The sequence below is a fragment of the Caretta caretta genome, chromosome 15 (genome assembly GCF_965140235.1).
Source record: "Caretta caretta isolate rCarCar2 chromosome 15, rCarCar1.hap1, whole genome shotgun sequence".
Classification (NCBI taxonomy): domain Eukaryota; kingdom Metazoa; phylum Chordata; order Testudines; family Cheloniidae; genus Caretta; species Caretta caretta.
In genome coordinates, this window is record NC_134220.1 from 22,273,822 (window position 1) to 22,295,504 (window position 21,683).

The 21,683-nt window shown below is 45.3% G+C and overlaps 1 protein-coding gene across 1 annotated transcript in view; it reads left to right on the forward strand.

Moving 5' to 3' along the window:
- LOC125622983 (transmembrane protein 132D) overlaps positions 1-21,683 on the forward strand; it is a 396,779-nt gene that overhangs the window by 159,106 nt on the left and 215,990 nt on the right. The window contains exon 3 of the mRNA XM_048821723.2: positions 7,289-7,435. Coding sequence (XP_048677680.2) covers positions 7,289-7,435 — 147 coding nt within the window. The remainder of the gene's footprint in view (positions 1-7,288; positions 7,436-21,683) is intronic.

Below are 21,683 nucleotides of genomic sequence, written 5' to 3' on the forward strand. Positions count from 1 at the left end.
AAGGATGGTTTCACAAGACTTTTGAGAAACCTTACTGTGTGTTTAGAGACTTTAAAGGAACCTGCAACCCATCACTCTTCCAAAGACACCAAGGGAAACTAGGCACCCACCGAAAGTCAGTGGGAGTCGGGTACCTTGTGCTTTTGAAAATCGACCCCCCACCCCACCCACTCTGACACACATTTGTCCATTGCACTGTAACAGACGCCCCAAATGAGGCGATAGCTCGTGGAAGCACATCAGCTAACAAGCACTCCATACATAGTGAGTGTAGCTTCCTTTCCTGGGAAAGTTTTCTACACGTCTTTCCCTTGAGCACCTGCAGTAATCAAAGACCAGAATCAATTTCACAGATTTGAAACCTCTTTTTTCAGAAATGTTTTGGTGGGTTTTTTTCAGGGGGAGGAGAGCGAGCAGTAGCATGATGTCAGCGTGTTGCAGGCAGAATCCCTTCAGGGGTCACAGACAGGACAGTCCTGGCCAGAGTCAGAGTCAGAATATCTGCCATAAGCACAACATGTCTTTGATCTCCTTTTACTGGAGAGTGAATTCTCTCTCTCTCTCTCTTTTTTTTTTTTTTTAATTTTTTTTTTAAATTTCCCCTTGGTGTTTCAGACCCAATGCTGGGTTGACATTGTACCGGGGCATTTAGCGGCACTCATGCTGTACCACTTGTTTTTCACCAGCCAGCTGATCCTTTTTATACAACACTTAAGCAACAATTTTACAACCATTACCAGCCTGCAGTAATGACACAGGCTGAAAGCTAAGTGCTAACTGGTTGTAAACTACAAAGAAAACTGGGAGATGTTAAAACAGATACTTTGATAAATGAAAACGGGCAGCTCCGGCATTTTAATTGCATGATTTGAAGCCTCTTTTTATCACTGGAGTAAACGTGGTGTTTAGTGGGTCATGAGATGGAATTGGGAAATCACGGTCTTTATGTACTTAGGAAAACGTGTTTGATTTCAGGAGTGATGTATCAGCTCAGGGAGTTCCCGCTATATCTTCTTCCTCTCTTGCCTTGCACCCTGCCAGCACTCACAGGTTTCCAGTGAGTGAATTCTCCCAAGTGCGTTGCTTATGTGGACTGATTTGTGAAGAAGATGGTAAGCTCTACAAAGGTTTCATAGCTGCAGACTAGGAGTAAACAACATGCTGTAGTGTATATAAAGCAAACAATGATGCAAAGCACAGAAAAATATATGGATAGATGGTAGGAACTTCTCTTGACTAAATGGTTATTGAACATGCAGAGCTGAGGAGCAGGGGCATGTCTTTGGCTGGTCGGTCGGTCTCTCTCTCGATTACCCCCCCCCCGTATATTAGTAAAACCAGGTGGGTGGTGGGGAGCTGAGATCCTGCGGGGGGGGGGGGGGGGGTTGGAAGGTTCCCAGCAGTGGGGAGAGGGAGCCAGGAGCCTCTGGGCAGTACCAGGGCTCTCTGTGGGGAGCCTCCAGGCAGCAGCTCCGGTGGCAGTGAGGAGCTGGAAGCTGGGTGGGTACAGCCTGGCTGGGAGCGGGGAGCCCGGGAGGCAGCCAGGCGCCGAGTGGGGAGCAGGGCCAGCACAGCCTGGCTGGGAGCCTGGGAGGCAGCCAGGCTCTGAGTGAGGAGCAGGGCGGGCACAGCCTGGCTGGGAGCAGGGAGCCCGGGGGCAGCGGGGCTCTAGCTGGAGCCCCCCACCCACCCTGATGACATCCCGACTTTCTTGTCAATGTCACGGTTCCAGCATGGAGCCATGAAATTGATAAGAATGACAGTGTAACTAATGCAGTGACACCCAATGTAACTAATGCAGTGTCTATACCAGGGGTCGGCAACCTGTGGCATGCAAGCTGATTTTTACTGGCACGCTGCTGCCAGCCGGGGTCCCGGCTGCCAGCCCCGCTCAGCCTGCTGCCGGCCTTGGTGAACGGAACCCCCGACCGGCAGCAGGCTGAGCGGGGCTGGCGGCCAGGACCCCGGCTGGCAAGAGCCGGCAGAACCCAGACCAGCAGCTGGTGAGCCGCTGCCGGTCTGGGGTTCTGTCCACCACCTAGCTCAGCCCACTGGTGGTCTGGGGTTCCAGCCACCGGCCCCTTGCCAGCCGGGGTCCCGGCCATCAGCCCCGCTAAGCCTGCTGCTGGCCTGGGATACCAGCCACCTGCCCCGCTCACCTCGCTTCTGGTCTGGGGTTCCAACCGGTGTCCGGGCCTCCGGCCCTGCTCAGCCCTTCTGCCGGCTTGGGGTACCGGCAGCCAGTCCAGGGCTCTGCTCCTGGCCTGGGCCCAGCACTCTGCAGCCCTTATCGAAAATTACACTACAATTAGCTTAAAAACTTGAAAACTTAAAAACTTCGTATATTACAGTAATCGGTAAAAAAATGTATAATGTTAATAAATACATAGGTTTAATGAAACAAAGTAGTTGTATTTAGGTGCCTGTGCTTAATTTGTGTTTTCAATGATTTACCTTCTAAAAAAATCTCGCCTGTCTTGTACCCCCAGAAAGGGCATCTCGGACCTCCAGGGGGGCACGTACCACAGGTTAAGAACCACTGTACTAAACTGATAAGATCTGCATTTTAATTTAATTTTAAATGAAGCCTCTTAAACATTTTAAAAACCTTGTTTACTTCACATACAATAGTTTAGTTATATAATATACTATATAGAGAGAGACCTTCTAAAAATGTTAGAATGTATGACTGGCACACGAAACCTTAAATTAGAGTGAATAAATGAAGATTCGGCACACCATTTCTGAAAGGTTGCCGACCCCTGGTCTATGCACACACTGCGTTGCCCTAACTACACCAACATAAGCCCTACGCCTCTCGTGGGGGTGGAGTTATGATGTCAGTGTAGTAGGGCACTTACATGGGTGGAAGCAAGGCTGTAGTGAAGACACTGACATAATTAGGTCAATGTAAGCTACTTTACATTGACCTAACTCTCTAGTGTAGACCAAGCTTATGAAGTCTGCAGTGAGTGACTAAATGTGCTTGTCATGTGGTCCCTGACTCTGTCTTCCACTCGACATGCTGAGAACTGTGAGTCAATGTGGCGAATGAAGGAGATAGCTGTACTGTGTTTAAAATGTCATATTTACCTCAGTTTAATTGCTTGACGCTATTCTGCCCGTCTGCATGGAGTTAAATCAAAGGAGGATGTTAGGGGTAAACAAACAGGAAATGAAATAATGAGATAAAATACAAAGTATCATGTATCCTTAGGAAAACAATGGGGGAAATATCTACCTGCCTGTTTGTAGCCAGGTTAAGAGGCTTATTTTTCCAAGGTCACAGCCTAAGATCAAAGGGACACTAAGCAGTTTAAGGCTCCTGCTTAGAGAGGAAGGAGTGGGGAATTGGCAGCAGCTGTTGGAGGTGAGTCTCTGACAGAGGGTTCATCTTCACTGCACAGTTAATCTGGGTTCTTTCCCAGGTATTGGCAAAAGCCCACCTACCATCCACACAGACAAACCTCTGACCCAGCCTAGGAAGTGCTTTAAGACCAAGCTAGTTTACCAAGATGGGAGTGAGGGTTAGAACCCAGTCTCCGTCTTAACTCAGGCTGTAAGCTATCCATTTTGCAATGAGGTTGCGGGCAAAATCTCTTGAGTGCTGATAGTGCTCCCATGCCATCCCATGATTTCCACTGACGGACAGATAAGTTCTCCCACAACTGACCTGGAAAATATCCTAAAGTATCTGAGCACAAAGAACAACAGGAAATGCTCCCAGATGCACTTGGGTGAGTGCGGAAACAGAGAGGACACAGTAACCTGGGTAGAGCTTTGCAGCGGGGATGCTCTCACCTGGGCTCGGCTAACCTAGGTGCTCAGACCCGGTTGCCAATCACCCAGGTTGACAAAGCAGTTTAGACACACCATAACGAAAGAATGTGGCAGAGCAGTGTGTCTTTCCCAGCCCAAAAGTAAGGGGTCTGGGCTGAATGGAATTTATCAGAAACTTACAAGGAAGGGATAAAGTGTAGGTGAGAACCTATGAGCATAAACATTTGTTGTTTTGACTATTTCTCTGCTTTTTATATATCTCTGGGTGAATAAACAATACGTTTGTTTTGAAGTTGTTTTGGGATCATGTCAACCCCAGTGGGTCACAGGCTCCCAGAGAGAAGTTTTCTTGCAGATTTCAAATACCTTTGGGCCTGTTGTGTTACAGTGGGGCTGCAACCCACAGATCCAGTCCAAATGTGGTTGAGCTGTGGGGTTTTTTTCCCTGAGAGAGATGCAGGAAGAGATGCCTGTGGGGTGCATTCAAGAGGGGCTGCAAAGGGGTCTAAAACACAGCTTGCCTTGTAACCATGGCAGTCAGACACAAATTTAAAAAAATATTTGGAAGAAGTAAATTGAAGCCTGACAACAGTCATATAAAAACTTCAAGTAGCTTCACTTTTAGGTCTGTTTGTTGACAAATAATGTACCTTTTTGTTGGCATTAACCCAATCTCTTCCAGGTCACTCCTTTGTAATTAAGTGTAAGTGCCAAGGTAAATTGGGTGAAGAGAATTCTGCAGTGCAATATTGGCAAACAAAATAGGAGGACGCAGCTGAGAAAAATGAATGAAACTGGCTTTTGTTGGAGTCAAAGCTTCGGTGGTAATTACAGGAGCATGTATAACTGACTGCACCAAAAAGAGCTAGTAACCTCTAATTCTGCAGAAAACAACAATCTAGTTCTATTATTGTTTTCAGTAAAATTAAAGGTTTAGGGCTTGTAAGAGATGACTAAATTAGACCTTATCAAAACCCTTTTAAAGAAATTCTCAGCCTTAGACTGCAATTACTCCAGGAAGGCATGCAAGAGCCCCGGTTTGTGTTGAAACATCAGAAGTGAATGTCAAGGGTAAACAAGCTCAAGCTGTCTCTCTGTTTGTGTGTCCATCCTGCTGCTTTGCTACACCACACCATCTCTTAAAGAAATGCAGCGAGAAGATAACAAAGGAGAGAGGTAGTGGTTGCAGCTGTATTTTTTGGTACTTTTAAAATTGTTTTTCTATGGAAACAGAAGATTCCTTCTAAGTCTGTGGCCATTTCTTTAGCAGAACTGAGCCATTGGGTCCAATTCTCATTTACACTAAGGCAGTGTAAAGGAGAATTTACACCAGTGAACTGTGGATGTAAAAGGCTACTAGTATGCTAGAGAGGAAAGATGGTCTGGCTAATAGTTAGGGTGCTAGCCTAGGATGTGGCAGACCTGGATTCAAGCTCCTGCACTGCCAGAGGTTTTCTGTGTGACCTCGGACAAGTTGTTTAGCATTTCTGTGCCTCCGTTTCCCAACTGCAAAATGGGGTAAACAGCACTTCCTTGCCTCACAGGGTGTTGTGAAGTGCTTACTATGGTAATGGGGTGTATCTGCACATATAAGTGCCTTATGTAGATTCATACCCATTTTGTACTGGTGTCAATGACTGTGCTAGGTGTGGGGCAGCAATGATGCAGACCAATTTTCCCATATGAGTCCCTTCATAATGTCCTAATCCTACACTGGCATGCTATAATTAGCAGTACAGTTTAGATGACCACTCTGGAAAGCTGCACCAGGCGTGCGAGTGGCAGTGTGAATGTGTGAATTCATAGTCACAGCTGCCTGATCCCGAGAGGTGCTGAGCACCCACAACACCCAATATAATCATTTAGGCCCAGATCATGAACAACATTTCGGCTCCTAACTCCCATGTGGGCCTTCCGTTAGTTCTCACTGGTGGGACAGAAAGTAGGCAGAGCAGGGAGAGAAATTTCCCATCAGTACAGTCATTGGGACTAGCTGAAGTTGCAGACTGGCATCAGTTTCCATCCATCTTGCCTTGTTTTTCTTTCTCTGGCACACGCTCTCTAGTAAACCTACCTGGCCTGCAAGTTAATTCCCCAAGCTCTGATCAGGCCATTGGTCCGTCTTCCTGAGGGATCTTTGTAACTATGAACGGACAGTGCACCCTGCATACGATGCAGCATATTGTGAAATTGGCATAGAAGACTCCGAGCACAAATTATCTGGTCTCCGCATCATAATTCCTACCCCATTAGCTAAGGAAATTGCTAAATAGTAATAGCTACCATTGTGCTATCAGAAGAATAAAATAGATACCACCTATCACCTCCAGTCTGTGGAAGGAATCCCATGCCCCTTTTTACTTTGTCAGGAATCTGTTCTTAAAAGATTCCATAGGAAATCTTGTAGACAGGGAGAGCCGGTAATGCTTTCTACCGTTAATGACATCTCTGTGTTTGCAAAAGGTATCACTCACATTCCGTTTGTTTTCTTAATGAAGGACTTGCCAGCATGCTGAATGTATTTTGTATATGAGATATTGTATATTTAATTTGTAATTAAACTGGCATCTCGTGACATCTCATGTGTTGGAATATTTGACCAAAATGTTTTTTATTTAAAAAAAAACAAAACTTTGAAAGCCAAAATATGACATCACTGGAAACTCCCAATTCACCAGCATTAAATAAAGCTGGAGTAAAAAGGGACAATGCCAATGTGGCTTAGTGCACACATTTAGATGTTTTTGTGGGCGGGGGGGTGGGGAAAGAAGAAAGAATTAGGGGTTACAAAATCGGAAATTTAAAATGCAAAAGAAAGAAAACAGATTACTAAATTAACTATTTTCGCTGCAGCACTGGTAACCTCAAATCAGCTGCATTGGGATACTGCATAGGAACCAGAAAATGTGTCTCTGTCTCTCTTTCTAGCCAAGTCTTTCTAGTCTTAACCACTCCCATCACCGTCTTGCAAACAAGCCACAATCTTGCAAACAGGTACAGGCATAATTTTGTGTGCTTACTTAACTTTGTGCATGTAAGTAGTCCCATTGAAACTGGACAACCCATTTGTGTAAAGATAAGCACGTGCCTAAGAGTTTGCAGGATCACGGCCTGTAGAACCAATGAGGGCCAAAAGCATAATTGAGTAGGCTAGTTTCACTGTCAAAATGACACAGAGAAACTTACAATCAAGTAGTATAAATGGTGACAAATTGTAGCAGAGCTTTAAAATTCTTTTGGTTTTAGCGATCTAATGTATTATGGGAAGAAAATGTAAATACAGATCTATTTACCATTATATCACTAACATTATTATCTTGACACGGTTCCTTTAAACTATGGGGAGGTTTAATTCCATTATACTTTACCTCTTACCAATGTGGTCCATCTGTAATGAGCTGCAGCATCTCCAGAGGACCAGTAATGAGAAAAAAAATGAAGATCCATGTAACAGCTTGGAAATGAAATTCTGTATCTAATTGTTGACATATTCTCTTGTTCCTCTTAGGGCAAAGGTGAAGAAAGGTGTGAATATTTTCAGCGTAAGAGCCAGCAGCCCGTACTTATGGGACATTAGAGAGAGCGTGGATTATACTGGGAAATATGCACCAGCTGTCATTGTTTGTCAGAGGAAATCTGCTACCTCGGAAAACAGGTAGGTCATTTACAATAGTTTTACATTTTGTAAATGAGATAATTTTGCTTTTTCAAAACAGATGTATCTGCTTTGCTATGGTAATTAATAAAACTTTTATTATAGTTTCTAAATACACACAGTAAGTATATAAATGGAAAAACTGATGCTGTCTTTAGTTTAAAATATTCTGCTTACTGTACTGTATATACTCTAAATCCATTTTGATTGCCTAAATGAAATGAAAACTACCAGGAAATGTTCATTTCACAGTGTTTAAAAGGACTTTCCTCATCTCTCTGAATTTAGTTCAGCCAGATTGTTTAGTCTTTTCAAATTATTTGCTTCTGAACTGGTCAGGCATTATATTAGTGGCTTGTTAATTACAGTCTTCAATTTGTATCCTTAGCTTTTGAGAAGGAACTAAGAAACACATACCAGGCTTCAACCCATGTTTTTGTCAGTGAATTTTTAATCCACATTCAGAGAAGGAATATTCAGATCTTAAGTTTACGTGATAAAATAACTTAGGTAGGACACTGACTCCAAAAACAATATTTGATAGCAGTTGTTCCAGTTTCTAATCACAGTTGAGTGTTTTTAAGAATAAACATTTGATACCTTTTTGTTTCACTTCATTCACTGTTCCTGGGTAAGCGTGGAGAGGGGAGATCATGTTGGTAAGGAGCTAACTGGCTAGAGATTTGTTATATTAATTATTGTTACTATTAAACTTGCATGATGAAGATGATGGTCAGATTCTGAAGTGATTTACCTGCTGTGAAATGCCATTAAAATGTATTGGGTTTGCACAGGGTGCAAGATTTGGCCCGTTTTAATGAAAACCCTCTTTACCTCTAGATAAACGGGAAGCTTCGTGGGTCTGGAATATAGGAAGGAGGGGAAGGGGGACTTCCTTTACTTTCCAGACATAAATCTGTTTCCCCCCACACACTAGAATTCAATTTCAAAATCCCCCCCACAGCCCCGCTGATATGGTATCCTCCACTTCCTCCCCTAAGCCATATATCATCTCATAGCTGGCTGAATTTTAGTGGCTGGGGAAGGAATCTATATATGCCCAAGGTCACAGCCTTTTCCTCAATAAAAGAATCAGAAAGTTTCTTAAAAGGCCTGATTCAACGTTCACTGAAGTCAATGAGAGTCTTTTCATTCATTTCGGTGGGCTTCGGATCAGGCCCAAAGCAATTATGATAGTGAATTATCTCCCACCATCTACCCTTCCATTTTTTGGGGCTGTGTTCTGCAGTGCAGCACAGCATTTCTGCAATGCAGTGCAGCGCAGCATGGGGGGAGGGATAGCTCAGTGGTTTGAGCATTGGCCTGCTAAACCCAGGGTTGTGAGTTCAATCCTTGAGGGGGCCATTTAGGGAGTTGGGGCAAAAATTGGGGACTGGTCCTGCTTTGAGCAGGGGGTTGGACTAGATGACCTCCTGAGGTCCCTTCCAACTCTGATATTCTATGATTCTATCATTTCCCTGCTTCTCTTTCAGTAATGGTAAAATGTAGTGTGTTATCAAGGATGGAACAACATTTGGCTACTTATTCCATTTCAGTGTTCTCCTAAGCCTAAGCATTCGGTGCCTGCCCTTAAAATGTGCCAATTTTCATTAGATCATTACATAAGGTTAACCAGTAATTGAAGTATCTTCCCTATCCTTCCACATGCTGACTATAGGAAATGACTTAGTAGTACTGCAAATATGGTAGTAATGTGATTTAGGCTCCAGTCCTGCAATAACCTCTGCATGAGCAGACCCCTGTATCCCAGCAGAGCACCATTATTATCAAGTCTGTGCCCATGTAGAGTTCAGTGCTGGTTTGGGGCCTTAGTTATCTAAGGCAGATGAGAACAAAGATTAATTAGGGGGAGCTAGTCAGGCTTTTAGATTGACTAGGTGGTATCCAGGCCAGGTCCTCAAAGGTTCTGGACCCAGGCTGCTTATTGTAAGAAATGTAACTCAGTATCTATTTTGAATTTAATTAAAACACTTAGCCCTGGTCTACACTAGGACTTTAGGTCGAATTTAGCAGCGTTAAATCAATTTAAACCTGCACCCGTCCACACAATGAAGCCCTTTATTTCGACTTAAAGGGCTCTTAAAATCGATTTCCTTACTCCACCCCTGACAAGTGGATTAGCGCTTAAATCGACGTTGCCGGCTCGAATTTGGGGTACTGTGGACACAATTCGATGGTATTGGCCTCCGGGAGCTATCCCAGAGTGCTCCATTCTGACCGCTCTGGACAGCGCTCTCAACTCAGATGCACTGGCCAGGTAGACAGGAAAAGAACCGCGAACTTTTGAATCTCATTTCCTGTTTGGCCAGCGTGGCAAGCTGCAGGTGACCATGCAGAGCTCATCAGCAGAGGTGACCATGATGGAGTCCCAGAATCGCAAAAGAGCTCCAGCATGGACTGAACGGGAGGTACGGGATCTGATCGCTGTTTGGGGAGAGGAATCCGTGCTATCAGAACTCCGTTCCAGTTTTCGAAATGCCAAAACCTTTCTGAAAATCTCCCAGGGCATGAAGGACAGAGGCCATAACAGGGACCCGAAGCAGTGCCGCGTGAAACTGAAGGAGCTGAGGCAAGCCTACCAGAAAACCAGAGAGGCGAACAGCCGCTCTGGGTCAGAGCCCCAAACATGCCGCTTCTATGATGAGCTGCATGCCATTTTAGGGGGTTCAGCCACCACTACCCCAGCCGTGTTGTTTGACTCCTTCAATGGAGATGGAGGCAATACAGAAGTAGGTTTTGGGGACGAAGAAGATGATGATGAGGAGGTTGTAGATAGCTCACAGCAAGCAAGCGGAGAAACCGGTTTTCCCGACAGCCAGGAACTGTTTCTCACCCTAGACCTGGAGCCAGTACCCCCCGAACCCACCCAAGGCTGCCTCCTGGACTCAGCAGGCGGAGAAGGGACCTCTGGTGAGTGTACCTTTTAAAATGCTATACATGGTTTAAAAGCAAGCATGTGAAAGGATTACTTTGCCCTGGCATTTGCGGTTCTGCCTTTGCAAAAGGTTTCTGGGGAGGGCAGCCTTATTTCGTCCTTCATGGTAGGACACTTTACCACTCCAGGCCAGCAACACGTACTGGGGAATCACTGTAGAACAAAGCATTGCAGTGTATGTTTGCTGGCATTCAACCAAAATCACGCGGTGGGAGGAGGCAAAATGCGACCTTGTAACGAAATCACATGTGCTATGTATGTAATGTTAACAGCAAGGTTTACCCTGAAAGAGTGTAGCCACTGTTTTATAAAATGTGTCTTTTTAAATACCGCTGTCCCTTTTTTTTTCTCCACCAGCTGCATGTGTTTCAATGATCACAGGATCTTCTCCTTCCCAGAGGCTAGTGAAGCTTAGAAAGAAAAAAAAACGCACTCGCGATGAAATGTTCTCCGAGCTCATGCTGTCCTCCCACACTGACAGAGCACAGACGAATGCGTGGAGGCAAATAATGTCAGAGTGCAGGAAAGCACAAAATGACCGGGAGGAGAGGTGGCGGGCTGAAGAGAGTAAGTGGCGGGCTGAAGAGAGTAAGTGGCGGGCTGAAGACAGGGCTGAAGCTCAAAGGTGGCGGCAGCGTGATGAGAGGAGGCAGGATTCAATGCTGAGGCTGCTGCAGGACCAAACCAGTATGCTCCAGTGTATGGTTGAGCTGCAGCAAAGGCAGCTGGAGCACAGACTGCCACTGCAGCCCCTCTGTAACCAACCGCCCTCCTCCCCAAGTTCCATAGCCTCCACACCCAGACGCCCAAGAACGCGGTGGGGAGGCCTCCGGCCAACCAGCCACTCCCCCACAGAGGATTGCCCAAAAAAAAGAAGGCTGTCATTCAATAAAATTTAAAGTTGTAAACTTTTAAAGTGCTGTGCTTAAAGTGCTGTGTGGCATTTTCCTTCCCTCCTCCACCACCCCTCCTGGGATACCTTGGTAGTCATCCCCCTATTTGTGTGATGAATGAATAACGAATGCATGACTGTGAAGCAGCAATGACTTTATTGGCTCTGCAAGCAATGATTAAAGGGAGGAGGGGAGGGTGGTTAGCTTACAGGGAAGTAGAGTGAACCAAGGGGTGGGGGGGTTCATCAAGGAGAAACAAACAGAACTTTCACACCGTAGCCTGGCCAGTCATGAAACTGTTTTTCAAAGCTTCTCTGATGCGTACCGCGCCCTCCTGTGCTCTTCTAACCGCCCTGGTGTCTGGCTGCGCGTAACCAGCAGCCAGGCGATTTGCCTCAACCTCCCACCCCGCCATAAACGTCTCCCCCTTACTCTCACAGATATTGTGGAGCACACAGCAAGCAGTAATAACAGTGGGAATATTGGTTTCGCTGAGGTCTAAGCGAGTCAATAAACTGCGCCAGCGCGCCTTTAAACGTCCAAATGCACATTCTACCACCATTCTGCACTTGCTCAGCCTGTAGTTGAACAGCTCCTGACCACTGTCCAGGCTGCCTGTGTACGGCTTCATGAGCCATGGCATTAAGGGGTAGGCTGGGTCCCCAAGGATACATATAGGCATTTCAACATCCCCAACAGTTATTTTCTGGTCTGGGAATAAAGTCCCTTCCTGCAGCTTTTGAAACAGACCAGAGTTCCTGAAGATGCGAGCATCATGCACCTTTCCCGGCCATCCCACGTTGATGTTGGTGAAACGTCCCTTGTGATCCACCAGAGCTTGCAGCACTATCGAAAAGTACCCCTTGCGGTTTATGTACTCGGCGGCTTGGTGCTCCGGTGCCAAGATAGGGATATGGGTTCCGTCTATAGCCCCACCACAGTTAGGGAATCCCATTGCAGCAAAGCCATCCACTATGACCTGCACATTTCCCAGGGTCACTACCCTTGATATCAGCAGATCTTTGATTGCGTGGGCTACTTGCATCACAGCAGCCCCCACAGTAGATTTGCCCACTCCAAATTGATTCCCAACTGACCGGTAGCTGTCTGGCGTTGCAAGCTTCCACAGGGCTATCGCCACTCGCTTCTCAACTGTGAGGGCTGCTCTCATCTTGGTATTCATGCGCTTCAGGACAGGGGAAAGCAAGTCACAAAGTTCCATGAAAGTGCCCTTACGCATGCGAAAGTTTCGTAGCCACTGGGAATCGTCCCAGACCTGCAACACTATGCGGTCCCACCAGTCTGTGCTTGTTTCCCGAGCCCAGAATCGGCGTTCCACAGCATGAACCTGCCCCATTAGCACCATGATGCATGCATTGTCAGGGCCCATGCTTTCAGAGAAATCTGTGTCCATGTCCTGATCACTCACGGGACCGCGCTGACGTCGCCTCCTCGCCCGGTATCGCGTTGCCATGTTCTGGTGCTGCATATACTGCTGAATAATGCGTGTGGTGGTTAATGTGCTCCTAATTGCCAAAGTGAGCTGAGCGGGCTCCATGCTTGCCGTGGTATGGCGTCCGCACAGAAAAAAGGCGCGGAACGATTGTCTGCCGTTGCTCTGACGGAGGGAGGGGCGACTGACGACACGGCTTACAGGGTTGGCTTCAGGGAGCTAAAATCAACAAAGGGGGTGCCTGTACATCAAGGAGTATTTCAGGCAGGACTGCACGGAGGGTTCCAATAAGAAATGGTGCACCTAAGTTATCGTTGTTATTGGAACAAGGAGGTTAGCCTGGCCTCTGATTGATACATGGCTAGATTTACCTCGCTGCACCTTCTCTGTGAGTGACTGCAGTGTGACCTAGAGGAATGAGTCCCCTAGACAGGGGAGGAGGCAAATGAGTACAAAACAAATCTGGTCTATTTCTTGTTTTGACCCACTCCATCTATCTTTTACATCTTTGGCTGGCAGCAGACGGTGCAGAAGGACTGCATGCCATCCACATCTCATGGCTGCTCGGCAGAAGATGGTACAGTACGCCTGCTAGCCATCCCCATCTCTTGCCTGCCTGGCAGAAGATGGTGCAATACGACTGCTAGCAATCCTCATCTCTTGCCTGCCTGGCAGAAGATGGTACAGTACGACTGCTAGCAGTCCGTATCGCCTGCCTGCTCACCATAAGACGGTTCAATAGGACTGACTGCAGGACTAAAGAGAATGACCTGGTCAAGTCACTCCAAATGTAGTCCCTGCGCCCATGTCTGCCCAGGCGCTCCCAGCCGACGCGGCCAGGAGCACCTCGGACACGATGAGGACGACTACCAGTCGTATTGCACCGTCTGCTGCCAGAAGGCAAGGGGTTGCTGCTACTGTGCAGCAAAGCCGTACCGCGTCTGCCAGCACCCAGGAGACATAGGGTGACGGTTACCTGAGCGGGCTCCATGCTTGCTGTGGTATGGCGTCTGCACAGGTAACTCAGGAAAAAAGGCGCGAAATGATTGTCTGCCCTTGCTTTCACGGGGGGAGGGAGGGAACGGGAGGCTGACGATATGTACCCAGAACCACCCGCGACAATGTTTTAGCCCCATCAGGCATTGGGATCTCAACCCAGAATTCCAATGGGCAGCGGAGACTGCGGGAACTGTGGGATAGCTACCCACAGTGCAACGCTCCGGAAGTCGACTCTTGCCTCGGTACTGTGGAAGCGCTCCGCCGAGTTAATGCACTTAATGCACTTAGAGCATTTTCTGTGGGGACACACACACTCGAATTTATAAAACCGATTTCTAAAAAACCGACTTCTATAAATTCGACCTTATTCCGTAGTGTAGACATACCCTTATAAAATCAAGAAAACATATCACCAAAGCTAACCTACTACTACCACTAAACTAAAAATGGAGCATTACAACAATCAAATCAAGATCAAATTAGCAAATTAGACTCAGTACTGGACTAGAATTACACCCTCAAAATAACTGAGTGATCAAATGAGTGCTAAAAATAATCAATTCTTATGATGAATTTTAAAGAGGATTCTAAGAAAATAACTGTCCACTTGTTTTTAAATCCTGATTAAAGAATTTTACCAAATTTATCAGATCTATCATTTAAATGGTTAAGTGTCTTAACACTGAAATCAGCATATTTACCTAATGTCTGGACCACAATTTTACAGCTAATTAAAGCTTCCTTGTTAGACTTAATTTCTTGTGTGGTGGCTAAAACTTCCCTTCCCCTCCCTCCAACACAGATACTATAATACAGACCTCAACAGAACACTGCCCTGAGATTTCTACTACTTTGTGCTCATTGTTGAGCGAGACAATTTTGTCACTTGTGCTTTTGGGGCATAATTTTGCATCACTGAAGGAGTTCTGGATTTACACTGCTGCGACAAGTCAGACCGGAAGTCTGTGGTGGAGCAGGGATTTGGATTCAGGTCTCCTGAGTTCCAAGCATTCTTCCTTCTTGTGGCAGCCCAGTTTAGGGAAGCAGAAATGCTCAGCTTCAAGTTGCATACAGGGCAACTCTAAACCTGTAAAAAGTTTCTGCTGCCCAGTATGTGCTCAGACACAGAGTTCGTCATGTTTATTTGGGCAGATAATATACGATGAATAATGAAACAGAAACCCAAAAGAGAAACCGACGGATGGCACAACTTGATGCTTCAATCAATTTTCAGCGTTTCCCAAGTCAAAGCATTTCTGAGTCACTGATTCATTCATAGAGAAAGTTATTTCTATAAGCTTTTTTCTTGTGGTTTAGGTGGAAATGGAGGGAATTTAAATAGAGGGTTGTACAGTGTAAGGACTGTACAGATGTTACAGGTATCAAACTCATCTACTAATCATAGAGGTCATGATTTAGTTTGTTATAAATTTATACTTGCATGAGGGTGAATGTGAAGAATCGAGGAGTGGGGGGGACCTTATGGTTGTGTCTCCATTAATCTGGAATGTTGTCACCAGCCTGTAATAAACAGGGCACTGAAAACGTCAAATGATATTTGACAGCTGTGTTTAATTAGTTATTCTGATACAGACTCATAATATTTGCTGTTAATATTCATTCAAAAACATCCTGCTGGCTCTGATAATATTTATATGTTAATCCTGTTATGATAAGCTATTAGTGCCAAAACCTCTCAAAACAAAAGAGTGATATATTTCAAAACTTATATAAAGAACTGTTCAGGCATCCCGTTAAGTTTGTCACTTGCACAAGTGTCTCCTTAAGCCGTGAAATTACACCTGTCACAGTAAGTTAGCTTTATTAACACTATTTCATGATCCATGTAAAACTATCAGGATCACAAAAGCATGGAATCTCAAGTTAATTAACATGGCCACCTTTGCATTCATGGGATCAGATCTCTGATTTTTAAGAGTAATTAAACAATATGTATATAGAGTCTGAAAAATTTCTAAAAGAACTCCAGAAGCAAACAACTTGATAAGAGTTCAATATTTAACTGTTATCCATTCTGCATATTTAGCACTGTTAAACATGCAAAGATAAAGAGGAATTATTTGCCAATAGGAGCTCACTTCCTCCTCTTCCTCCTCATTATAATGCTTGATCTTACTCCTAAAAGTGAGTGGCAAAACAGGCATGAGTAATATTTAATAAGGAAATCAACATGCTGAATAAGGCATTCCTAATATTTTAGATTTCATTTACATATTAACCAGCATAGTGACAAAAAGAAGTTTTCAAAAGTAAAACAAAGTCCAGAGCTTTCGTGACTGCAGGAAGTCAGATGGAATAAAGCAAAAATAAATGGGTATATTTGAATGGGACTTTCTATATGATATCACGGTACTGTCTAGATGAGTTTATTTCCTCCAATCTAGACAATGGTAAGGACAGATTTGAGTTTTTGTATTGCCCGTGTGACCTTGGACAAGTCATTTAGTCTCTGTGCACCACAGTTCCCCAGCTGTAAAATGGGAAAGATAGCAACTCCCTACCTCATCGGAGTGTCATGAGGATAAATACATTAAAGATTGTGAGAGGCTCAGATGCTACAAAAGTGAGTGCCATAGGTACCTGAAATAGATGACAGTTAAAGCTATAAAGCGACTCTATTTCTGTTTAAATCAGCGGTTCTCAAACTGTGGGTTGGGATGTGTAACAGGATCCATGACCTGCCCTTCTTCCTGGTGCCCACTTGCTGCCCCCAATAAGGCTCAGAGGCTTCAAGGTTGTGCAACATCCCGTGTCTTTATTTATTTAAGGTTATCCCACCACTAGTATCTATCTATATACAAGCCTGACAGGATTAGTCCCCTCCTTTACAGGCAGAGTCAGCCTTCAGCTAGGAGGCCTCCGATTCCCTCCCTCCCTGACTGACTGACTTCTCCCTGGCTGGCCCTGGCCTTCTGGCTCCCTCCCAACCTTTATCGCCCTTGGCTTGTCAGGCCAGCAGGGTGTTGCCAATCCTCAAGCCGGCATCAGGCCTTTTCCATCAGCCCCAATCTGTTTCCCCTGATTGGAGCTAACTGAGCAGGGGCTAATTAGGTGCTTCTGCACCAGCACCCTGCTACAGACCCCAAAGTGGGTCACGACCCCATTTTAATGGGGCTCGGGGCCAAAGCCCGAGTCCGAGGCCTTCAGCCGTGGGCAGCAGGGCTCAGGTTACAAGCCCCCTGCTTGGGGCTGAAGCCCTTGGGCTTCGGCTTTAGCCCCCTGGCCTGGGGAGATGGGGCTTTGGCTTTGCCCCCCTGCCCAGGGTAGGCTGGGATCAGGCTTAGGTCCCCCGTCCTGGGGTCCTGCAGTAATTTTTGTTGTTAGAAGGGGCTCACGGTGCAATGAAGTTTGAGAACCCCTACCTTAAATCCATGAATACTACATTTTGTCAATTGAATGTATATTGGAGAATTCAGGATATTTTTCCATCCACCCAGGTCAAAAATAGGGGTGGGCAAACTTGGAAAGTCTTGGAGAAGTCTGGATCCAAACTAGGCAAATCTTCTTAGTCCCCAAATTCAGTGAAAATGTAGCCAGGCTTTGTCCTGTGATTTCTAGTACTTTGTGCTTATTGCTGGGGAAGAAAATTTGCCAAGATGGGGTTTCTTACGATTTTTTACCACTTATACTTTTGGGGCATAATCCTGCACCCTTGAAGGAGTTCTGGATTTACACTGCTATAACAGACTGTAGTCTGAAATCTGGCCGATTATTAAGGGAGTCTATGGGCCAAATTCGGCTTTCAGCTGCATCTGTAAAAAGAAAAGGAGTACTTGTGGCACCTTAGAGACTAACCAATTTATTTGAGCATGAGCTTTCGTGAGCTACAGCTCACTTCATCAGATGTTTACCGTGGAATCTGTGTGGCTCTCACTGAAGCCAGTATGTGATAATATGTATATGTTAATCCTATTAAAATAACAGCCTATCACAATTCCTCTTTGGCTGATGGCAGAACTTGTCCCTGTGTGTCTCATTTTCCATGAAGACATATCCTAATCTGAGGTACTTAAATTTTCTCCACGGTTATCCAAAGAATATGAGATAAACTAAATATTATCTGGAGATAAGAGAAGAGGGAGCATATGGTAACAGTCCCTTTGATTTACCTACACTTCATTTTTATTACATGCAGTCTGGGATGTTTAGTATCCCGCATTTCTCGTTTTCAAATCAAGTATGGAATCTCACGTTAAATTATTTAACATCTAGTTTTGGTGTTATAACTGCAGTGAGTTACTGCCTCGTTCCTGTACGTGTTGCAGCTGCCATTACATTTGATAAGGTCTCTAGGGTGCTGTAATCCTAAAATACTGTGCGGCTTTCTCCGCTGGAGCTACAAAAGAAACAAATTTGACATAAGTAACAGTCTAATAGCAACAATATTATATCACGTGGGTTGCTGGTGTTCATCAAAATGCTTCGTAAATGTAGTCCAGCATTGTAGATCACCAGGGATGTTTTTTTCTCCAAGCTCCGTTTTCACATAGTTTTACCCACCAAGTATATATAAACACTAAGGGAGAGAAAATGCTCTGTTCAGTAGAATTACCAAAACAAAAATAAAACAAAAACACTCCATGGTATGTGTCCCATCCCATATGCTCTAGTTGATCTTAGTATAAATATGTGGACTTGAAATTTCAGTGAGCAAATAGTAATAAAAGCCTTATGGGCTTTTGGACTAAATATACCTAGTATGTCATTGCAATAGTTCTACAAGCAACGGGAGGTTTTCTGTGTATGTGTAGGTAATTGTATGACAACCTAAGAGCATTTTTTGTTCTCCAGAGGAAAAACCCCACCTGCGTGTGTTATGTTCAGAGAGATCTGCTTCACTTTGCATTCTTTTGGTAATGTAGTTTTCCACGTCAGATTTGCCTGCCTCTTTTTCAAAGCTCTCCATGGACTAATCTTATCCTACTGCCCTAAGCTTATGTCCACCTGCTCCCTGAGCTATAAGCCATGGCCCAGCACCTTCTGTAGTCATTTTCACCAGTGCAAAATCTGCTACAGCTCTGGTTTGTAGTGTTTGCAGCACTCTGCACTGGTGTAAATAGCTACACAAGGTGCAGGGCAATGGTGCAGGGTAATCTCTGGCCTCTTTTCTCTACTGCCTTGACTTTCTGAACATATATTCAGCTTGTGTCCCAGCTGATCTCTTTGGTGCTTTACAAAATCCTCCAGTCATGCCTTCCTTGTTTTTCCTTCTGATGCTCTATGCTTGGGGGACTCATTGTCACTTGGTTTTACTCTGTTTATCTGAACCCAAGATCTTGAGTCACTTCACCTCTTTAAGCCTCCTTTGTTCTGCTCTGGGCTTGCAATGATCCAGTAGCTGAGAGCAGAATAAGTAGGGTTGCCAACTTTCTGACTGCAAAAAACTGAGTAGCCTTGTCCCGCCCCTTCTCTGAGGTCCCGCCCCCACTCAATCCATCCCCCCTCCCTCCGTGGCTCACTCTCCCCCACACTCACTCACTCGCTCATTTTGACAGGGTTGGGGAACAGGAGGGGTGAGGGCTCCAGCTGGGGGTGCAGGCTCTGGGGTGGGGCTGGGAATGAGGGATTTGGGGTACAGGAGGGGGCACCAGGGTGGGGTCGAGGGGTTCAGAGCGTGGGAGGGGGCTCTGGGTTGGGGTAGGGGGTTAAGGTGCAGGAGGGGGTGAGGGCTCTGTCTAGGGGTGAGGACTCAGGGGGCTGGAGATGAGGGGTTCAGGGGGCTGGAGGGAGCAGAGGGAGTGAGTATGGGTTGTGGGCTCTGGGAGGGAGTTTGTGTGTGGGAGGCGGCTCAGGGCTGGGACAGGAGGTTGGGGTGCAGGAGGGGGTGAGGGCTCCAGGCAGGGCTTACTTCAAGTGGCTCCTGGAAGGGGCCCGCATGTCCCTTTGGCTCCTAGGTGCAGGGGCAGCCAGAAGGCTCAGTGCGCTGCCCCCAACCACAGGTGCAGCCCCCACAGCTCCCACTGACCACAGTTCCCAGCCAATGGGAGCTGTGGAGCCGGCACTCGGTGCAGGGGCAGTGTGCGGAGTCTCCTGGCTGCCCCTGCACCTAGGAGCTGGAGAGACGTGCCGGCCCCTGCCGGGAGCCGTGTAGAGCCAGCCTCTGTGGCCATCTGGACTTTTAGCGGCCCGATCAGCTATGCCGACCGGAGCCACCAGGATCCCTTTTTGACTGGGCGTTCTGGTTGAAAACCGGATGCCCAACAACCCTAAGAATAAGGCCCACTTTGCATATTGCTTTGGGAGTGTGACTAGCTGCTGATGAGTGACATAGAAGCTGTGACTGTCCTGATGAGGACCCTGTGACAATCACCACACTTTAGTCCTCTGTAGCCCAGACTGCAGTAATGTGTTCTGCTCTGGGCTGCCCTAGCTGTATACTTGGAAGCTCCAGTCATTGCAGAAAGTAGTTAGCTACTTCCTGAGTGGAGCAAGATACAGTACATAACACTTGGTCTAGTCACTGGCTTGTTTTTTGCATACAAATGCAACTAAAGACATTGCAGATTACCTTTAAATGCTAAACAGTCTGGGCACCCAACAGCACTTCTTGATTGGAACCCCAGTTATGCCTATTACATTTTACTGGGATATTCTGACTGTCAGCTTTTTGGGGAGTAAAACTCTTCTGAACCAGGCCCAGCCTTTGGTATTTCACTTTCCTTGGTTGTCCGGCTTCAGGGTGAGCTACAGCACGTAATGCAAGGCTTGTTTAATTTAATTTTGTACACTCGGTTTATGTTCTAGCTTTGGTTGATTACACGTTGTACTTGTAACCTCTCCTCTGCTGAGGTCTGCTGACATGAACCAGGAAACAGCAACTGTAGCCCCTTGTTGAGGGCTGCGTATGCAATTTGTGGTGTTATATAATTAATTTTTTTAAATTGTACGACATAAAATATTAAATAGAAAATGTCAATTTAATCAAATAGCTAACAAGATTTTCAAGTGACTAGTAATTTTAGGTGCCTTGATTTGGGGGGCTCAAAGACGCCTTAAAGGGGCATTTTCATAAAGCATTAATCACCTGCCCTTTGAAAATCAGGCATCTTTAAGGTGCCTTAAATTCAGCACTCCAAAATTAAGCCATGTAAAATTACTAGACAGCTTTGAAAATCTTCCTCTAAGCCACTATTAGGATCTGGACTGTATTAAATCAGGGAGAGATTATATGTTAATTTCATTCTGAAATATCAAAGTTCAGTTTGATTCTCTCTTCTCTTTAGGGAGAGGAGTGATCTAAGTCTCCCTGATTTTTTTCATCAGTTATAAATGCCCCTTCTCTGGCAGCTCTCGAGGCCCACAATGCACATCAGTTTGTTTTCAAAAAATTAAAAAACTCTATGCTGTTCCAGCCATCTGACTGTTTGTTCAATTGTTTTGGTGCCCTGAAAGTACCATATAGGTCTCTCCTCAAAAACGACATTTGAGCTCTCAGTATTTCAGGAGAGATTAGGCAGAACAGTTGCAAAGCCTCAATTTCTTGCTTAAAACTTGTATTAAGACTTTAAAAAAATATTGATTAGTAGCTCCTTAGCGGATTCACACGTCAGTTATGCCAGTGTAAATCTGGAGTACCTCCAGTCTCTGCAGTGGATTTCTGTCACTGTAACCCATACAGAATTTGGCCTGACTGCTTCACTCTTCTCAATATTAACCTCTTTTCTATAATTTTCATAATAAAAGCTCTATTTTGTTCATCAGGAAACCATCTTTTCCTTAAGTATGTCTTACTAGTGCTAATGTGTTAGAGAAATGCATTGTGCTCATCCTCTTGCCGCAAATCTAAGAGGAAGAGATGAAATATTAACCAACAAATCTTAGACAAAGGCACTATTAGGGGACTTTTTCTACCTGTTTGTTTGAATGAGGCTCATTCATTTAAAAAACAAAAAGAGTCCAGGCAAACACTTCAAAGGCATGTAGATA